Here is an 18,798-nt window from a genome sequence, read left to right as displayed (position 1 = left end):
CAGGAGGACAAATGTTGGAGCCTGCAGCCCTGCGTCCCCGATGCTCCCCTCTGCTCACCATTCTGTCCCCCTCAGCATCGACCTATGAGCCAGAAGGTCACGGTTTGATTCCCAGCCAGGGCGCATGCCCAAGTTGCGGGCTCCATCCTCAGGGGTCCGGGTGCAGCCAGAGGGGCGACTTGTCATCATTTTCTCTTACCAGGTCCCTTTGTCTTGTTTCTTCTCAAACAGTTCAACAAAGGCTGCTGAGCATGGCTGCCCATGTCCACGCCACCCGTGGGACTGGTCCATGCCCGCCTCCCTGGTCTCTCCGAAGCCTTCCCTGGCACCCCCTGCTCCCCTCCCCGTACACTCCCAGCACCACCTCCCTATACGCTCCCACAGCAGGACCTGGGCGGCAGGGAACACTCAGAATTAGAGCCCCCTGCTTTAGAATATGCTTTTATTGATTTCAGAGAGGAAGGGAGAGGGAGAGGGAGATAGAAACATCAATGATGAGAGAGAATCATGGATCGGTTACCTCCTGCACGCCCCCCACTGGGGATCCAGCCTGCAACCCGGGCCTGTGTCCGACCGGGAGTCCAACTGTGACCTGGTTCATAGGTTGACGCTCAACCCCTGGGCCAGGCTGGCCGGGCCAGAATTAGAGCCCTCGGCGCTGCGGCCCACGACCAGCCTCCATTCTTGCCCAGCCAAGGCCTGCCAGGAGCCCTGGGAGCTGCTCCCCTCTTCCTGAGCCCAGGGCACCCGCAGGGCTCGCTGCCCTCGGGGGCCTCCCACGATGAGGGGAGCCGTCCTCCGCAGGCTGGGCTCCAGACGCACAGGCAGCAAAACCACGGGCGCCCTTCCAGGTGTGGGTCCCAGAAGAAGGGGGGATTTCCACCCCTCCCCCCACCTTAGTTACCACCACCACCCCCTCTGCAGCTGACTAAGCCACCAAGATGCTTACTCTGGGCCTGAGGGCCACTCCCCATCCTGAAAAACCTGTCTGCCCCCCCCCCCGCCCCCCGCACCGCCCCCCAGGCTGGAAAGCCCGAGGGGCAGGTTGGACAAGATTCCTGTCCAGCCCCTCCCGCCCCAGGACAAAACGGCAGCCCCAGGAGCAAGGCATCACTCGCCTCCGGAAGGGAAGCCCCAGCCGCCAGCATCCATTCCAGCTCCCAGCCCAGCTATGGCATCCCTGCTACCCAGCCGGACCTTGCCCTTGACCCTGGTCCTGATGGTTGTCCTGGCCCCGGGGGCTGCAGGTCTCTGCCATTTGGGGGGAGGGGGGCTGGGCCTGGACGGGGTGGTGCCCCCCTGTGCCTTCCAGACTCAGAAAGAGGGGCTCATCTGGCCAGTCGGGGGTGGGGACTGGCGATGGCAGTGACTGGTCATCGGTCATTGAAGCCATCGGCCACTGAGCCCAGTGCACACTCCTGTCCCTGTCCTGGCCCAGGAGGCAGAGCGGCCTCGGGAAGGGTCCGAGCCCGGTAGGGGTGAGGCTGGGCCCGCTGGACCTGCAGGTTTGTAGGGTACCCAGCTTCTGCAGCCCACGCCTGCCACCTGGCGGTCGGACCAGCAAAGGTCCGTGTTCTGCCAATGCCCGCAGGGTGGGAGAGGCAACTGAGGGGGGGGGCAGGTCTGACAGTGGGGGGCCAACTAACTTCCTCCTGGCACCCCAGCAGTCTTCAACATCTCAAGCCTCTCCGGCCTGCTGTCCCCGGCGCTAGCGGAGAGCCTGCTGGTTGCCCTGCCCCCCTGCCACCTCACAGCGGGGAATGCCACCCTGATGGTCCGGAGAGCCAATGACAGCACAGGTCTGCCCCCTGTCCCGGGCGCCCCCGCATGCCTGCTCCCGCGCGCGCCTTCCCTCGACCCACCCGCTGCTGGGCCCACACTGTCACCTGCCCCTTCTCCTCGGGGCCTCCAGAAGCCTGACGCCTTTCACCCCGGTTCCCCCGCAGTGGTGACATCCGGCTTTGTGGTGCCCCCCTGCCGTGGGCGAAGGGAGCTGGTGAGTGTGGTGGACAGCGGGGCTGGCTTCACGGTCACCCGGCTCAGGGCATACCAGGTGACAAACCTGGCGCCAGGAACCAAATACTAGTAGGTGCCAGGTCCAGGCCTGGGCCCTCAGGGGAGTGAGGGGGTGCCGGGTCTGGCAGGTGGCGGTCGTGGTGGGATGTGGTCACCCTGGGGATGTGGTTCATAGCTAAAGGCTCAGGAACGGGCCTCTCCAGCCAATCAGTGATTCTCTCTTATGGATGTTTCTCTCTCCCTCTGCCTTCCTCTCTGAAATCAATAAAAACATATTTAAAGAATAAAAAAGAACAGGCCTCTCCCAGAGGGGGCACCGTGGAGGCAAATGGGGAGACCTGGCTGATGCCCCTCTTCTCCCAAGTCCCAGCCGCTCCCTGAGGATCCTCTCTCCTTTCTCTCCTAACCCTCCCCCCCAAAAGCGTGTCCTACCGGGTGCAGAAGGGGACAGCCACTGAGTCCAGCCGAGAGGTCCCCATGTCCACCCTTCCACGTGAGTAACCCACTCCCTCTCAGCTCCAGCCGCAGACCCCCCTGGGGCTCCCCTAGTGCCTTTGCTCCCCTCTATCCTAGCACCGAGCCCTGGGCATTTTATTTTATTTATTTATTTATTAATTTTTAATTGATTGATGAGAGAGAGAGAGAGAGAGGCATTGATCTGTTGTTCCACTGATTTATGCACTCATTGGTTGCTTCTTGTATGTGCCCTGCCTGGGGATCAAACCCGCACCCTTGGCGTATTGGGGCAGCGCTCTAACCAGCTGAGCCACCCAGCCAGGGCCAGCCCTGGACATTTTCACTGTGTTGACTCATCCTCCTGCTGAACTGAAGGTTCTCTGTGGGGGAGCCGGGTGCGATTGATTTCTGTAGCCTCCCTGAGTGACGTGAGTGACCAGGAGTTGCTCCCTAGACGGTTACTGGGTGGATGTCTGGATCCCTGGGATGGCCGTTGGACGCTGGCTGACCAGGCAGATGAAAGGGCGCCTGGCGGAATGGCTGGAGGAGGCAGCAAGCTGAGTGCCCTCAGACCTCCCGGCTTCCCCCCACAGGACGCAAGGGGGCCTCCATTGGGCTGGGGATGGCCCGCACGGGGGGCATGGTGGTCATCACGGTGCTGCTGTCCGTCGCCATGTTCCTGCTGGTCGTGGGCTTCATCGTGGCCCTGGCCCTGGGCGCCCGGAAGTGAGGAGGCCGTGGGCACAGGGGGCTCGGCCAGTAGGTCAGCACTGGCCAGCTCTCCAGTCCAGAGCTGGGCCTTTGCTCCTGACAAGCCGGCCTGTTCCCGTCCTCATCGCTGGTCTGGCTCCTTGGTGTCTTAGCTCCCCTCGCCCTCCTCCCTTTGCTCCACCCCTTGTCTCCAGGCCTCCCTTTCCCAGCTCTCCCTGTCCTCTTCCTCACCCTGCTCCTGTCAGAATGGAGTTTCCTCCCCTTTCACTTCCTTAATTGCCTCCAACAATTCCGCCCCCACCCAGTGCACTGAGCTCCGACAATAACGTCGCTCAGTTGGTGGGGCATCCTGTGCCCCAAAGTCCCAGTCAGGGCACATGCCCAAGTTACCGGCTTGATCCCCAACAGGGGGTGGACATGAGGCAGCTGATCTGTATTTTGCTCTCACCTCTCTCTCTCTTCCTTTCCCTTTCTCTCTGAAAATCAATAAAAAATATTTTTTTAAAAATAAAGCCCAGCCGGTGTCACTCAGTGGTTGAGCATCGACCTATGAACCAGGAGGTCCTGGTTTGATTCCAGGTCAGGGGCACATGCCTGGGTTGTGGGCTCGATCCCCAGGAGGGCACCTGCAGGAGGCAGCCGATCAATGATTCTCTCTCATCATTGAGTTTTCTATCTCTCTCTCCCTCTCCCTTCCTCTCTGAAATCAATAAAAAATATGTTTAAAAAATAAATTAATTAAGTTGGCTGCTGCCTCTGCTGCACGTGTTTCCCGTCTGCGGCCCCCACTTTGGCCTGAGGCGACAGATTCTGCGTCCAGGCTGCCCCGTCGCTCAGCTCCTGAGGAGACAGGACGGGGCCAGAGGAGGGAACTCAGGAGTCAGAGTCCTCAGACCCACACCTAGCTGTGGGGCTGTGCACCCTCCGCAGCGAGCCCCCAGCCAGGGGCTGGTGCGCCATGAGGGGACCTGTGGGTGGGTGGCACGGGTGCCAGCTGGCAGGGACAGGGGAAGCGATTGGAGGCTCTTACTAGGGAGAGACAGAGGGCCACCAGGAGACCAGTCCTGGAAGTGGGGGAATGGAGAAGAGGCTGGAGTGGCTCTAGAGCAGTGATGGCGAACCTATGACACGTGTGTTAGAGGTGACACGCGAACTCATTTTTTTGGTTGATTTTTCTTTGTTAAATGGCATTTAAATATATAAAATAAATATCAAAAATATCTTTGTTTTACTATGGTTGCAAATATCAAAAAATTTCTATATGTGACACGGCACCAGGGTTAAGTTAGGGTTTTTCAAAATGCTGACACGCCGAGCTCAAAAGGTTCGCCATCACTGCTCGAGAAGGAGGGAGCAGACGTATAACCTGGGGACAGAGACAAGAGCAGGACAGTGTGGTAACTGAGGGAAAAGAGCAGTTGCCTCATTCACTTAAAAACATGTGTTTAATCCTCTCCGGAGGATATTTTCCCATTGATGTTAGAGAGAGTGGAAGAGAGAGGGAGAGACAGAGAGAAACATCGATGTGAGAGAAACACATCCATGGGTTGCCCCCTGTACGCTTGTCGACCAGCGCCAGGGCCGGGGAGGAGCCTACAGCAGAGGTACCTGCCCTTGATCAGAATGGAACCTAACCCTTTGGTCTGCAGGCCAACGCTCTATCCAGTGAGCCACACCTGAAAAGGAAAATGGGGTGGGGGTGGGGGGTGTACCCTAGTTCAGCATCTGGTTAAAACTGTAGCCTTACTCCCCCACTCTGACTGACCTGGGTGGAACTATAGAGCCTAACCCCAGGGCCCGCCACAGCTGACGTGGGTGGAGCTTCGGGGATCCTCAGGGGCCGCCACAGGAGGCGATATATAGCTCAGAGCCTCCCAACGAGTTCAGTTCAGGCTGTGGATCCAGAATTCCCCTGGACCTGCAAAGTAAAGGTTAAACTTTCCTCCCTCAGAGCTGGCTCATCATTGTCCTGTGCATTCTGCCACCACACCCTGACCAGGAATCGAACTGTGGCTTCCTGGTTCATAGGTGAATGCTCAACCACTGAGCTACACCGGCCAGGCCAGAAAACAAATTTCTCAATTGATTTTTATAGAAATAGAGGGAGGGAAGGAAGATGGGAGGGAAGACATAGATTTGTTCATTTATTTATGCAATCAATGGTTGCATTACTGTATGTGCCCTGACCTGGGCTGGAACCTGCAACCTTGGTGCATTGGGAGGACAGTTCAACCAACTGAGCTGCTCGGCCAGAGTCAAAACCAAATTTATATAAAGGATATTATTGGGCCCTGGCTGGCTTGCTCAATGGATAGAGTGTTGGCCTTCGGACCAAAGGGTCCTGGGTTCGATTCCACTCAGGGGCACGTACCTTGGTTGCAAACTCCTCCCTGGCCCGGGCGCTGATCGGGCTCACACAGGAGGCAACCAATTGGTGTGTTTCTCTCACACTGAGTTTTTCTCTCTGTCTTTCCCTCTCTTCCACTCTCTCTAAAAACGAATGGGAAACACCCTCGGGGGGAGGGGGGGGGGCGGGAGGGGGTGGGTAAGAGATCAACCAAAGGGCTTGTATGCATCATACAAGCATAACCAATGGACATAGGACACTGGGGGGTAGGGGAGGCCCGGGGACTGTCAAGGGCGGGGGGGGGGGGGGAGGAGACATATGTAATACTCTTTGTAATACTTTAAGCAATAAAAAAAAATGTAAACAGTAAACTCGTCATTTCAGAGCTGTTTGTACGTTTTTTCAGTGTATTTATGTTGCCCGTTTTGTATTAAGGTTCTATTTACTTGTAATTCAAGTGTTCCATATACATCACAGAACAATTACTGTGTTTATTATTGTGAATTCTTAGAACAAGAACCACATTTACAGAGTGTTCTGAGCTCTATTAACTTATATTCTTAAGTATTCTAAGTAGTTTCTTTAAAAACGCCATCGGATAGATGGGAATTGAGAACATAAACAGTAAACTTGTCATTTCAAAAAACACACACCCTCGGGTGAGGATTAACAACAACAAGAAAAGGATATTGTTGCGACAATGTTCTCATTTCTGATTTCCTAGTTATGTAAGCCAATATCCTTGTTTTTAGGAAATACACACTGAAGTCTTTAATGGCAAAGAGGCATGATATCTACAAATACTCTTTTTTAAAAAAATATATTTTACAGAGAGGAAGGGAGAGAGATAGAGAGCCAGAAACATCAACGAGACAGAAACATCGATCAGCTGCCTCCTGCACACTCCCCGCTGGGGATGTGCCCGCAACCCAGGTACATGCCCTTGACCAGAATCGAACCTGGGACCCTTGAGTCCGCACACCGATGCTCTATCCACTGAGCCAAACCGGTCAGGGCTACAAATACTCTTAAACAGCTCAGAAAAAATACTATATATATATGGAAAGAAAATTAAATGTGAGTAAATGTCAGTAGTGTAATTGCTAAATTACAATATTTAGGTATACAGGAGTTTTTATAGTATTCTTAGGATTTTTCTATAAATTTTAAGTTATTAAAAACAAAATTTAAGCCTGGCCAGCGTGGCTCAGTGGTTGAGTGTGGACCTATGAACCAGGAGGTCAGGGTTCGATTCCGGACAGGGCACAGCCTGGGTTGTGGGCTGGATCCCCAGTGTGGGGCCTGCAGGAGGCAGGCGATCCCTGATTCGCTCTCATCATTGATGTTTCTCTCTCTCTCTCCCTCTCCCTTCCTCTCTGAAATCCATAAATTTAAAAAAGCACCATTTAATCCCATCTCCACGATGTTCTACAGACTCGATCTCGGATAAGCCTTAAAACCAACCGGAACTCGTAGGAAGTTAATACTGTCTCGGAGTCATTCTTAGACGAACTCAGCAGAGGGAGGTTCGTGCGAGCGCAGCGGGAAGGGGCGAGCGCAGAGCCGGAGCGCAGGTGCCGTGGGTCCGGGGGCGCGGGCCGAGGCCGCCGACCCAATCACGCGGGATTGGAGGCAGCTGCGCGGGCCTCGGCCTCTTCCCGCCCACGGCCGGGCTGCTCCGAAGGTGGACCTGCGGCTGCAGCGCCTGGACCTCTGGGCCGGCCTCCACGGCCAGGTCCCGGGGCTGCGGGACTGGGACATGGGCAACGAGTGCTTCCTGGCCGGCACCACCGCGCACCTGCCCCCCGCCGAGCAGAACCGTGAGCCTGGGGGGTCCGGGCGTGGGCGGGGGTGGGGCAGGCCAGGGGGCCCGCTGTGGGTCCGTCGGGCGAGCCCACCACAGCCTGGCGTGGGGGCCGCGCCCTTAGCTGGAGGCCCCCTGCCCGGAGCCGCCCCGGGCGCCTGCGCTCGGCCGCCCGACGGGACCTTCCGGGCCGCCCCCGCCCTGCCCCCGGGCGCACAGGGTTGGCCACCTTCTCCCGTGAGAGACGGTGAGGACGGTCCCGCCGTGGCTGTGTCCCGCCTGGGCCCACGGTCTGGCGCTTAGAGGGCTCCCCACTGGCCGAGGGCAGGCCGGCGTCGGGGTGCAGGGAGTTGAGGCGACCACCTCCCGTCCCGGTGCGCCCTGGCCACCTGTTGGGGACAAGGACTGGGACTCACCGGCTCCCCTCGGTCACCGCCCCACCTGCCCTGCCCGCCCTGTGTTTGCCCAGCCCAGGTGATGGTTTTAGGCCAGCGTCTCTGTAACAGCTGTTTAGCATTCCTTTGTTACCTTCATTTACGTAATGCTCGTCGTCCCCCTTACCACCTTGTGTTCTTGTTTTCTGTGAAGACTCGTCCTGGTCCTCTTCTTGCTGTGTCCTCATGTGGTAGAGAGAGGGGTTTCTTTTTTTTCTTTTTTTTTAATCTATTATGGAGCCCACAACCCGGGCCTGTGCCCTGACGGGGAATTGAACCGTGACCTCCTGGCTCATAGCTGAGCCACGCCAGCCGGGTGATACCACATTTCTTTGGAGAGCTATTCAGGTTGCTAACTAGACCGGGTCCCCTGTGTGTGACTGTTGTGCAGTAGCCTACCCTCTGCAGATGCTCACTCTGCACTTGAGGAAGGAGACCGGATCGCCTCCAACTCTTCGCCACCGTATAGCAGTGCTGACGGCCGTCCCCGTGGTCACTGATTCGAGGAATATTCAGCGAGCGCCTCCGATGTGCTAGGCACAGCTCCTGATCCATAATGAAAGAAACGGACCCGCTGCCGTGGAGCTTCTGTTCCCCTGGAACAGACAAAAAGTTTGCCCACCCCTGGCCTACAGACTGAAGGTTCTGGGTTCAATTCTGGTCAAGGACACATACCTCAGTTACAGGCTAGAGTCCCAGCTCTGGTAGCAACCATTCAATGTGTCTCTCTCACATGATGTTTCTCTCTATCTCTCCCCCTCCTTTCCACTCTCTAAAAATCACTGGAGCCCAGCTGGTGTGGCTCAGTGGTTGACTTTCTACCTATGAACCAGGAGGTAAGGGTTCAATTCTCGGGCAGGGCACATGCCCTGGTTGCAGGCTCTATCCCCAGTGTGGGGCATGCAGGAGGCAGCCAATCAATGATCCTCTCACCATTAATGTTTCTCTCTCCCCCTCTCCCTTCTTTGAAATCATTAAAAATACTTTAAAAAAAAAAACTAAATGGGAACATACCCTCAGGTGAGGATTAACACACACAAAAAGAAAACAAATTATAGGATCGTGGAAACCAGGAGACTAGTTACTGGAAAGCTATTATAGTTATTCAAACAATAGATGGTGCTAGACTGGGCCACCAGGATGGTGGTAGAGGATGTGGTGAGAAGGTAGACCAGCTAGGTCCATGGTAGAGGGGATGTGTGGTGTAAGAGGTTAGAGGGTGATTCCTCCCAGGTGTTTGGCTAAATAAGTGGAAGAATGGAGTTGCTTTCTACTGAGAGAAGCTTCGGTAGAACAGGTTAACTAGGAATTCTGTTCTGGACAGGCTGAGCTGAAATGCTTTTTCCATATCCAAGTAGAAATGTTGAGTAGGCAGGTAACTATATGTCTGGAGTTCTGGAGGCGTGGACGGCAGGTATGGATTTTGAAAGTCTGGTATAGAGGTGAGAAGAGAGAAGGAACAAGGATGAGGCCTGGGGCCATCACATTGTAAAGAGATTGGAGAGAAGAGAGATAACCAGCAAACCCCGAGGAAAGGATCATGGAAAATCCAAACCGGGACTGACCTTGGGAAACCGCCCACACCGGAAGTGAGTGTTCCGAGGAAGGCGTGGCTAGCTGAGAGGAATGCTGCTGGGGCCTGGTGAGCGGTGGGCTGACGATTGGATCTAGCACAACAGAGCCCGGCCCATGTGGTTCGGGGAAGCCCTGGAGAAGCCCGATGGTGTCAACCTGAAAACATTCCAACATGGAAAAAATTTTGTGAGTTTATTTGAGCCAAACTGTCGACAACTGCCAGGAAGCAGGATCAGGCTCCGGAGAAGGCGGGTTACACCGGTATTTACACATTGCAATCCAAGGAGGGAGGAAGGTGGGTGACATGAAATCCATTGGCAATAGACTAGGGAGGCGGGAGAAAGGAAAGTGGGAAACCTCTGTGATTGAATAAAAAGTAAAGGATAGCTAACAGTCAACAATTAACATGATAACAGTGCTGGGCGCCCAGCACATTAGGTTGTGCCCCAAGGGGTCCGGAAAAAGGGAAGTTACAAGTTACCCAGACACTTCAAGGGTATGTTATCATAGAGGCAAAAAGACAGACAGGCTCAGTGAAGGGAAAGGTTGGCCTGGTCAGTGAAGATACTGGCCTAGGAGGTGACGACCCACCATCACTGCTTTTAGTTCAAGTGTAATTTCAGACCATCCTTTGTGGTGACTTTAGGTCTCTGAGTTTTCAAGCCCGCCATGCAGGCCTCCCCTGAGCTGTCAGCTTAGCACGTGGCTCCTTTCGTCCACAATGGCAATGAACCGTGTAAACAGGAAGAAGGAAGAGTGTTTCTGGTTGAAGAAACAGCTTGTAGGAAGGCCTGGGATCGAGAGTGTGGTCTGTGGGAGACGGTGGAGGACCTGGGAAGAATGTTGGACATTCTCAAGGAGTATCTTTAGACTTGGCCCGAAGGCAATGGAAAGCCATTTCAAAGCTTTACCGCAGGCTGACAAGATGGGTTCCCATGTTCGGGCAATCATTCAAACTGTCATACGATCCGTTAAAGAAAAGAGGATAAACTGATAGACGGGCCCTTTGGGTTATGGCCTGGACTAGGATGCTCAGACTTGGCCGTTGATTTGCTGTGGCCGTCCGGGACAGAGAAGAGTCAGAGCGATTTCCAAGTGCCTGGCCTGAAAGGCTGGGTAAGAGGTGGGGGCCACGTGCTGAAACAGGAACCCAGGAGGAAGATGGAGTTTAGTTTTATTTATTTATTTTTAAATTGGAGTTTAGCCCTCACCGGTTTGGCTCAGTGGATAGAGCATTGGCCTGCGGACGGAAGGTCCCAGGTTCGATTCTGGTTAAGGGCATGTACCTTGGTTGTGGGCACATCCCCAGTAGGGAGTGTGCAGGAGGCAGCTGATCGATGTTTCTAACTCTCTATCCCTCTCCCTTCCTCTCTGTAAAATATCAATAAAAAAATTTTTTTTAAAGAAAAACAGCTTCTAAAAAATAAATAAATAAAAAATAAATTGGAGTTTAGTTTTAGAAATGATGTCAGACCTAGCAGCTTTGGCTCAGTGGATTGAGCGTCCACCTGCAGACTGAAGGGTCCTGGGTTTGATTCCAGTCAGGGCATATGCTGGGGTTACGGGGCGGGCTCCATCCCCAGGGGGGCGTGCAGGAGGCAGCCAATCAGTGATTCTCTCTCATCATTGATGTTTCTATCTCTCTCCCTCTCCCTTCCTCTCTGAAATCAATTTTAAAATATTTTTTTAAAACAAAGAGCTAGTAGAGAAGTCTGGATAAAGATTTGAGTTTATAGAAGGTGACTAAAGCCACAGGCGCTCATCAGATCCTTCAGGGACAGTGTACGCGGGGTGAGAAGAGAGGAGCGCAAAGGTGCATGAGGTCCGAGAGGAAAGGAAAAACTAGTAGAATACGGGGTCACATCTCCCCACACAGGGCTACGGCCGCTCCCACAAGCCCCAGCCCAGGGCCCTGGGACCACAGTGGACGTCCTGGGACATTTTGACCCTCTTCTGTCTGTCTTTTGCCAGTTGCCAGATACAGACTCCGTGTGGTTGAGCCACCACGACTGCCTGTGAGGAAAAGCCCCTCCCCTGATGAAGATGGTGAGTGTGGAAGTGAGTGCTCTGGCGTGGTGGCTCCAAGGCCTGGGGTGGACCCCCAACGCCGTGAGCTAAGGCGCCCAAACTGCTTTCTCTCTGCACAGGTCCAGACGCTGAGCCCAACCTGTGGATGTGGGTGAACCCCAACATCGTGTTTCCCCCTGGAAAGCTGGAGGTCTCACAGCCCAGGAAGGGGGAGGGCTTGACCAGCATACTCCCCTCCCCTCCGCCACCCCGGAAAGAGGAAGACTGTGCCCACTGCTCAAAGGTGGATGCCGTGGTGCTGCTGCCTGCGTCCTCCAGGGATCAGTCTCCCCCTCTGCAGCAACTCCCTTCTTCCCCCAGCAGCTCGGAGGTGGGGGTCTCTGGGGTTGCAGGCGGGATGGGCAAAGGGATGATGCATCGCAGAGTTCTGGTGTTCAGGGGCCCCAGGGTTCATGGGCTCAGAAACCAGCTGTGCCCTTGGGTTGGGGACCAGTCCAGATGATGGCCTGCACCACGGCCCCTTCCCGCCAGTGCACCCGAGGACAGGCCATGGAGTCAGGACCAGTTCCTGCTCTGTACTCCTCTAGGTCACAGAAGAGGAGGCTAAGGACCAGCACGACCGCTCCTCTGTGGCTCTCCTGTCCCCGCACAAAAGGGCCCCCCTCCAGAGTCGGAGGCTCCGGCAAGCCACCAGCCAGGAGGGGAGGCCCTGGCCCCGGCCCCCCCTCAATTACTTCCACCTCATAGCACTGGCACTAAGGAACAGTCCCCCCTGCGGCCTCAACGTGCAGCAGATCTACAGTTTCACCCGGTATGTGCCGTGCGGGGCCGTGAGGAGGGGTAGGGGTGGGGCCCCTGGTCTGCAACCTTCCAGTCCACCCAGCCCTTGGCTGCTGCAGACCCAAGAGGACAGGTGTGTTCTCAGCTCCTCCCCCAGGCACTGGTTCTGGGTTGTCCCTAGATGTGTGTCCACATATCACATGTAGGGAAGACATCCACCTCCATCCGCTCTCACATTCGAAAACTCGATTCTTTTTACATCTTAGTTCTTTTTTTTAAAATATATTTTTATTGATTCCCCCTCCGAGCTGCTGGGGGAGAAAGGGAGAGAGAGAGAGAGATAGAAACATCAATGATGAGAGAGAATCATTGACTGGCTGCCTCCTGCACGCCCCACACTGGGGATCGAGCCCACAACCCGGACCTGTACCCTGACCAGGAATCGAACCCTGACCTCCTGGTCGATGCTCAACCACTGAGCCACACTGGCCGGGTTTCATCTTAGTTCTTTAAAACATAAATTCCCCTGGGTGACAAATTCTCCCACCTCCCTCTAAAGATCATCTAGTATAAAGTCTGGGTTCCCCAACAGTCTCCCCCATGCTTTCGCTGTGGACAGTACTGCTGGGACAGCTCCCCGTACCCTGGGGCACATCACTGAGAAGGGACTCACCTAGAGCTTTGGTGGTCATGTACACACGCGTGTGGGGTCTCTCAGACCCCTTCCTAGAGCAGAAGAGCCTCAGAATATTCATCCTCGAGTGGCATCCCTCCTTGACCAGGCTGCCTCCTCCAGGAGTTGGTTGGCCAGTTTACACTCGGTTGCTGTTGCAAGTCAAGGTCCCCAGTTCTCAGAGGGAGGGAGGCTAGGGAGCCTAGGGTCGGGGCAGGAAAAGGCCTCATTGAAAAGACGAGGGTCTGTACCCACCATATACCAGGTGGAGGTTTTGCCACGGGCACAGCCAGCCAAGAGCCTTCCCCTGGAGGGAGGGCTGAGGGTCCTGGCCCCTGGGGAGACATGCTCATGGACAGGGCGGGCCTAGCAAACCGCGCCTGTCCTCACGGGCCCTGTCCTCAGACAGCATTTCCCCTTCTTCCGGACGGCACCTGAGGGCTGGAAGAACACCATCCGCCACAACCTCTGCTTCCGAGCCAGCTTTGAGAAAGTGCGGGCCAGCACGCCGGCCGGGGCCTGCCTCTGGAAGCTGACGGAGGAGGGCCGCCGCCGCTTCCAGGAGGAGGCCGGGGCCCTGTCCTCCGCGCAGCTGGAAAGGATCCAGCAGTGCATGAGCCAGCCAGGTGCGCGGCCCCGCCTCACGGTGTGTGTGGGTGGGGGGGGGGTGGCTGAAGATCCTGGCCCAGGCTGCATGTGCAAGGAAGGAAACACGCCACGGCAGGAAGGGGAGAGGAGAGCAGGTCTGAGATGGGGCGGGGGGCGGGTGCTGCCTTAGGTGGGACCACCCACAAGTGTGGGACTTGGGTCCAGGGGGTTGATGGGGAAACAGCTCAGATGCCATTGGTGCTACTCACAGGCCAGCAGCCTGGGGACATGGTGGCCACAGTGTCAGGGCCTGGCATGAGCAATGGTGTGCAAAAGGGGCTTTTTCTCTGCTGGACACCAGGATGCAGATTCTGAGGCTCTTCTGCTCTAGGAAAAGGTCTGAGGAGCTCCTCACTCAGAGAGAGGCCACCTGTGGGGCGCCGGGCTCGGGGCAGCACCCGCAGGGCGCCGGGCTCCTCTGACTCTTCTCTTACAGGTGTGATGCCCTTCCTCTTTGACCTGTGAGTCCAAGGCGGAGAGGCAGCGTGTGCCGTATTAAAGTTCCCTGCAGCAGCCGTGTGTGTGTGGTCTCTGAGGAGGCGGGAGGGGAAGGGGAGGTGAGCTCTGAGGTTGGGAATGGGGTGTCCTCAGAGCTGATGGATGCCCCAGAGGCAATGGGCCAGTGGTCTGGTGTGCAGCAAAGGGGTCCCATACTCTTCCTCTCCTCAAAGGAAGAAAATACTTACCGTCTTTGGGATCCTGGTGCAATTCCCACTTTTCCTTTCTAAATATATTTTATTAACTTCAGAGAGGAAGGAAAAGGGAGAAATGGAAACATCAGTTATGAGAGTCACTGATCAGCTGCCTCCTGCATGCTCACCACTGGGGATCAAGCTCACAGGGCCCTGAGCGGGTTCATCGGTCGTCACTCAACCACGGAGCCATGCCGGTCGGGCACAATTCCCACGTTTCTGGGGGATGACGGTCGTCGTGGGAGATGCTAGCTCGTAGCAGGCCGCCCCGTAAAAGACCCCCAAAGGCACCACCCCCTCAGGAGCAGCGAGAAAGATGAGAGGAAACACTTTCTTGGAAAAGGGGGTAGTCAGGCTCCTTTCCCCCTTAAACACTGAGGGTCCTCACCACACCCTCAGCAAAAGCCAGAGCACGCGTGGGTTCCAGTCCTTAGCGGCTGCAGACCCAGCCAAGTGTGACTTTCCTGGGCACGGGAGGCCATGCTCAGGGCTGGGCCAGCTACCGGCCTCAGGTCTGAGGGGAATAAGGGGCAAGTAAGACAGGAACGTGGTCAGCCCAGCCACGTGGCTCAGGGGTTGAGTGTCAACCTATGAACCAGGAGGTCACAGTTCCATTCCCGGTCAGGGCACAGGCCCGGGTTGCAGGGTCGACCCCCAGTGTGGGGCGTGCAGGAGGCGGCCGATCCATGACTCGCTCTCATCATTGATGTTTCTGTTCTCTCTTCCTCTCCCTTCTCTGAAATCAATAAAAAATATTTTTAAAAAAGAAAGAAAGGAAAGAGGCTCAGAGCTGTATCTGGACATTAGCACGGTGCCTGAAGGTAATGGGTTTCCCCAGGGCTGAGCTGACCGGTCCCATTCCCTCCTGCTTTCCCCTCGTTGCTGATAGGCCTGCACAGAAACACGGCTCTCCCTCAGACACCCATCCAGGGGCCTGGGCATCTCACCTCCTAGAGGTAGCAGGGGTGGTGCTTGAATTGAGAGAATGGCTCCCCTGGTCAAGGGCCTCCCCGGACCTGCAGGCAGCTGGGGCTGAGGCCGTCTCCCCCTAGTCCCTGTGTGCCGGCCACAGCTCTGGGTCTGTTCGGAAGGACCCACCTCAGGCAGGCACTCCCTCAGTGGGCGACATACCAAGTCCCGCCCTGGCCACCTCTCCTCTACCACCTCCAGCTCCGGTCAGGCAGATGAGCTCACGATGCCTCTTTCTTCGTGCCAGAGTGGAAAACCAGGGGATGGAGCACAGCTTCATGCTGAGCCTGGCTCACAGTGGAAGCGAAAAAAACGGTCCCTACTCTCCGTTTATTGTGTCATCTCGTCAGGACCCTCCCTGTTCCAGGAGGCTGGTGGGCTGATCATGGCCTGGATCGACTCTGAGCATTTGACAGCTCTCAGTGGCCACCTGCACCTCAACATGCTGGCCTCCTACCTGTGACTCCCGGCTCAGCAGGTGGCTGGCCTCCTGCACGGTATCTTCTTCACGTTTTCTCAGTTTTTCTGAACTTTGTATCTGTTTTTAAAAAGAATATATATACTTCGGAAAGAAATGGAAAGGGAGAGAGAGAAACATCCATGATGAGATCCCTACTGGGATGGAGCCTGCAACCCAGGCATGTGCCTGACTGGGAATCGAACTGTGACCTCCTGATTCATAGGTCGATGCTCAAGCCCTGAGCCACGCGGGCCAGACTGAACTTTGGTATCTTTTGTATGCAAAATGAGGATCCTGAAAATGCAGATTTGATTTAAGATCTAAATAGAATAAGGGAAAGTGGAAGTCCTATGTCCAGCATATTAACATCGAGGACTTACAACACACTAGACATCATTGACATACATTTGCAGGTTTAATCCGTAAAGCCGCCTTCAGGAGTATATACAATTTTTCTTGTCATGTCTGTGAGTGTGATAGTCATTATAATCCTATTTAAGGAGTAACCTTCATTTCCTGTCCACTAATTCCCCCCTAATCCTTTGCAGTCTGCCTCACTGTGAAACCTGACTGCCACTCCCTGGTCTCTGAAACGTGGGGTTCCTGGAAAGGCAGGGCCGTGCCCTCCCAGACCAGCATCCCTGCCTTTGAAGAAAGGCCGTTTGCTGGATTTGCACAGTCTGGCGACATACCAAGTCCCACCCTGGCCACCTCCGCCTCTGCGCCAAGCTCCTGTGTTAACTCCCAAACACATACCAGAAGTGGACACGTGCTGGGCCAGGGGCACTTGCTGACTGGGCGGGGGTGGGAGTGGGGGATATGGCTGCCCAGAGGGTTTGGGGGTGTTGTGGACATTGGAAGTTAGACCCAGGAATGTCAGATGGCCTCAGGTAGGAGGCAATTTCTCACCCTGAAGAACTGACCCCCATAACTCAGGCCATTTATACTGACCTGAGCCAAGCACCTAAGCAGAAAGGATTGCATCGTTTTAATATACACGGGATTTCCCGGGAATGCAACTATTGTGTAAAATGAAGACTGTACTGTTTGGTTTGGAATTTTACCAAGAGTTGTCTGCCATGTTGGAAAAATCGCTGATAGCAAAGCTGCCCTCGCATTTAGGTCACAAGCACCACAGGCCTGTGTTGGTGAAGCTGTTTGGGTCTGTGGTACTCAGGGATTCTACATGTATTGTTGAGTGTTTCCCTCCATGTCCCGCGTGGTTCAGGGTTCAGGATCTGGAAGAGGTCCGCACGCAAATGAAAGAGACAAGACAAGAAATACTAATTTGGGAATACTGGGGGGCCAGGCGGGCAGGTCCAACTCAAGGGGAAGGACTTCCCCCGGTGCTCAGGCCTCACCAGCCTTTTATTGATCTGGGATACACCTATAGCCCTTAGGCAGGCAATTTCCAGTAACAGGCAGACTAGCCCATCAGCAAGGATTTCCATAATAATAAATGGGGAAGTTGCTTCAGCTCCCATCATCTGGACTCACAGTGGGTGCACAGCTCTGACCTTTGCCAGGGCTTCAAGGGTCACCAGCCTTCCGGGTTCCTTGTCCACACCTCTCTGGTAGAGAAGACAATGGATGACTTCCCACAATGTATGGATAAAAACATAGTTATTATTTCAAGGTAGCCAGTATAAAGAAAAAGTATTTTCAATAGCCATTTAAAAAAATACCTCTTAAATCTAAGCTATCACTAGAAGTATGTGCCAATTTCCAACTCATGCTTTCAAATCTAGTTTATCCATTGGATATTGTAAGTTTTTCTCCCTTCATTTTTCTGTTCTATTACAATGAGAGCATTATACTGCTCCATTTATTTTACTTTTAAAAAGAATCATCATATTTTCCATTATTTTTTATTTTAAATATATTTTTATTGATTTCAGAGAGGGAGAGGAAGAGGGAGATAAAAACATTAATGCTGCCCTGGCCGGTTTGGCTCACTGGATAGAGCGTCGGCCTGGGTGGGGACTGAAGAGTCTCAGGTTCGGTTCCGGTCAAGGGCATGTACCTTGGTTGCGGGCACATCCCCAGTGGGGGTGTGCAGGAGGCAGCTGATCGCTGCTTCTCTCTCATCGATGTTTCTAACTCTCTATCCCTCTCCCTTCCTCTCTGTAAAAAATAATAAAATATATTAAAAAACACACACACATTAATGCTAACCAAGAATCATTAATTGGCTGCCTCTTCAGGCCCCATGGCATGTGCCCTGATCTGGAATCCAACTGTGACCTCCTGGTTCATAGGTCGAGGCTCAACCACTGAGCCATGCCAGCCAGACTATATTGCTCTTTTTTAAAAATATGTATTTTATTGATTTTTTACAGAGAGGAAGGGAGAGGGATAGAGAGAAACATTGATGAGAGAGAAACATTGATCAGCTGCCTCCTGCACACCCCCTACTGGGGATGTGCCCGCAACCAAGGCACATGCTCTTCACCGGAATCGAACCTGGTACCCCTCAGTCCACAGGCTGACGCTCTATCCACTGAGCCAAACCGGTCAGGGCTATATTGCTCTTGTTAAAATGATATGTGGCCTGGCTGGCATGGCTCAGTGGTTTAGCATCAACCTATGAACCAGGAGGTCACAGTTCAATTCCCGATCAGGGCACATGCCTGGGTTGTAGGCTCAATCCCCAGTGTGGGGTGTGCAGGAGGCAGCAGATTAATGATTCTCTCTCATCATTGATGTTCCTTTCTCTCTCTCCCTTCCTCTCTGAAATCAATAAAAACATATTTAAAATAATAATAAATAAATAAATAAAATAATATGTGTAGGTAGGTTATTTTATCAGTAAGATTCATTTCAGGGGCCGGAACCGGTTTAGCTCAGTGGATAGAGCGTCGGCCTGCGGACTGAGGGGTCCCAGGTTCGATTCCGGTCAAGGGCATGTACCTGGGTTGCGGGCACATCCCCAGTGGGGAGTGTGCAGGAGGCAGCTGATCGATGTTTCTCTCTCATCGATGTTTCTAACTCTCTATCTCTCTCCCTTCCTCTCTGTAAAAAATCAATAAAATATATTTAAAAAAAAAAAAAAAAAAAAAAAAAGATTCATTTCAGGGTGGTAAAGATGGTCTTACAAAATATTGGCTCAGCCTGGCCAGCATGGCTCAGTGATTGAATGTCAACCTATGAACTAGGAGGTCAGGGTTCAATTCCTAATCAGGGCACATGCCTGGATTGCAGGCTT

At 54.1% G+C, this 18,798-nt stretch overlaps 2 protein-coding genes across 3 annotated transcripts; both read left to right on the top strand.

Moving 5' to 3' along the window:
- The first annotated feature begins 1,133 nt into the window (after positions 1-1,133).
- UPK2 (uroplakin 2) lies at positions 1,134-3,651 on the top strand. Of its 2 annotated transcripts, none has more exons than XM_059710934.1 (5): positions 1,134-1,247; positions 1,668-1,799; positions 1,947-2,085; positions 2,439-2,509; positions 3,066-3,651. In XM_059710934.1, exons 1-5 carry the CDS (start codon positions 1,172-1,174, stop codon positions 3,200-3,202), a joined length of 555 nt encoding a protein of 184 aa, XP_059566917.1. In that variant the 5' UTR covers positions 1,134-1,171; the 3' UTR covers positions 3,203-3,651. The 2 variants fall into 2 exon arrangements, with proteins under 2 accessions (XP_059566917.1, XP_059566916.1); XM_059710933.1 differs by having other exon boundaries at positions 1,665-1,799.
- Positions 3,652-7,289: 3,638 nt separating this feature from the next.
- On the top strand, positions 7,290-13,937 carry FOXR1 (forkhead box R1). Its single transcript, XM_059710932.1, has 6 exons — positions 7,290-7,350; positions 11,315-11,389; positions 11,491-11,741; positions 11,959-12,182; positions 13,230-13,450; positions 13,909-13,937. The coding sequence occupies exons 1-6, from the start codon at positions 7,290-7,292 to the stop codon at positions 13,935-13,937; spliced, it is 861 nt and encodes a 286-aa protein (XP_059566915.1).
- Positions 13,938-18,798: the final 4,861 nt, after the last annotated feature.

The sequence above is a fragment of the Myotis daubentonii genome, chromosome 9, assembly GCF_963259705.1.
Source record: "Myotis daubentonii chromosome 9, mMyoDau2.1, whole genome shotgun sequence".
Classification (NCBI taxonomy): Eukaryota; Metazoa; Chordata; class Mammalia; order Chiroptera; family Vespertilionidae; genus Myotis; species Myotis daubentonii.
The sequence above is the reverse complement of the archived record's forward strand: the minus strand, read 5'-3'. Positions and strand labels throughout refer to the sequence as shown.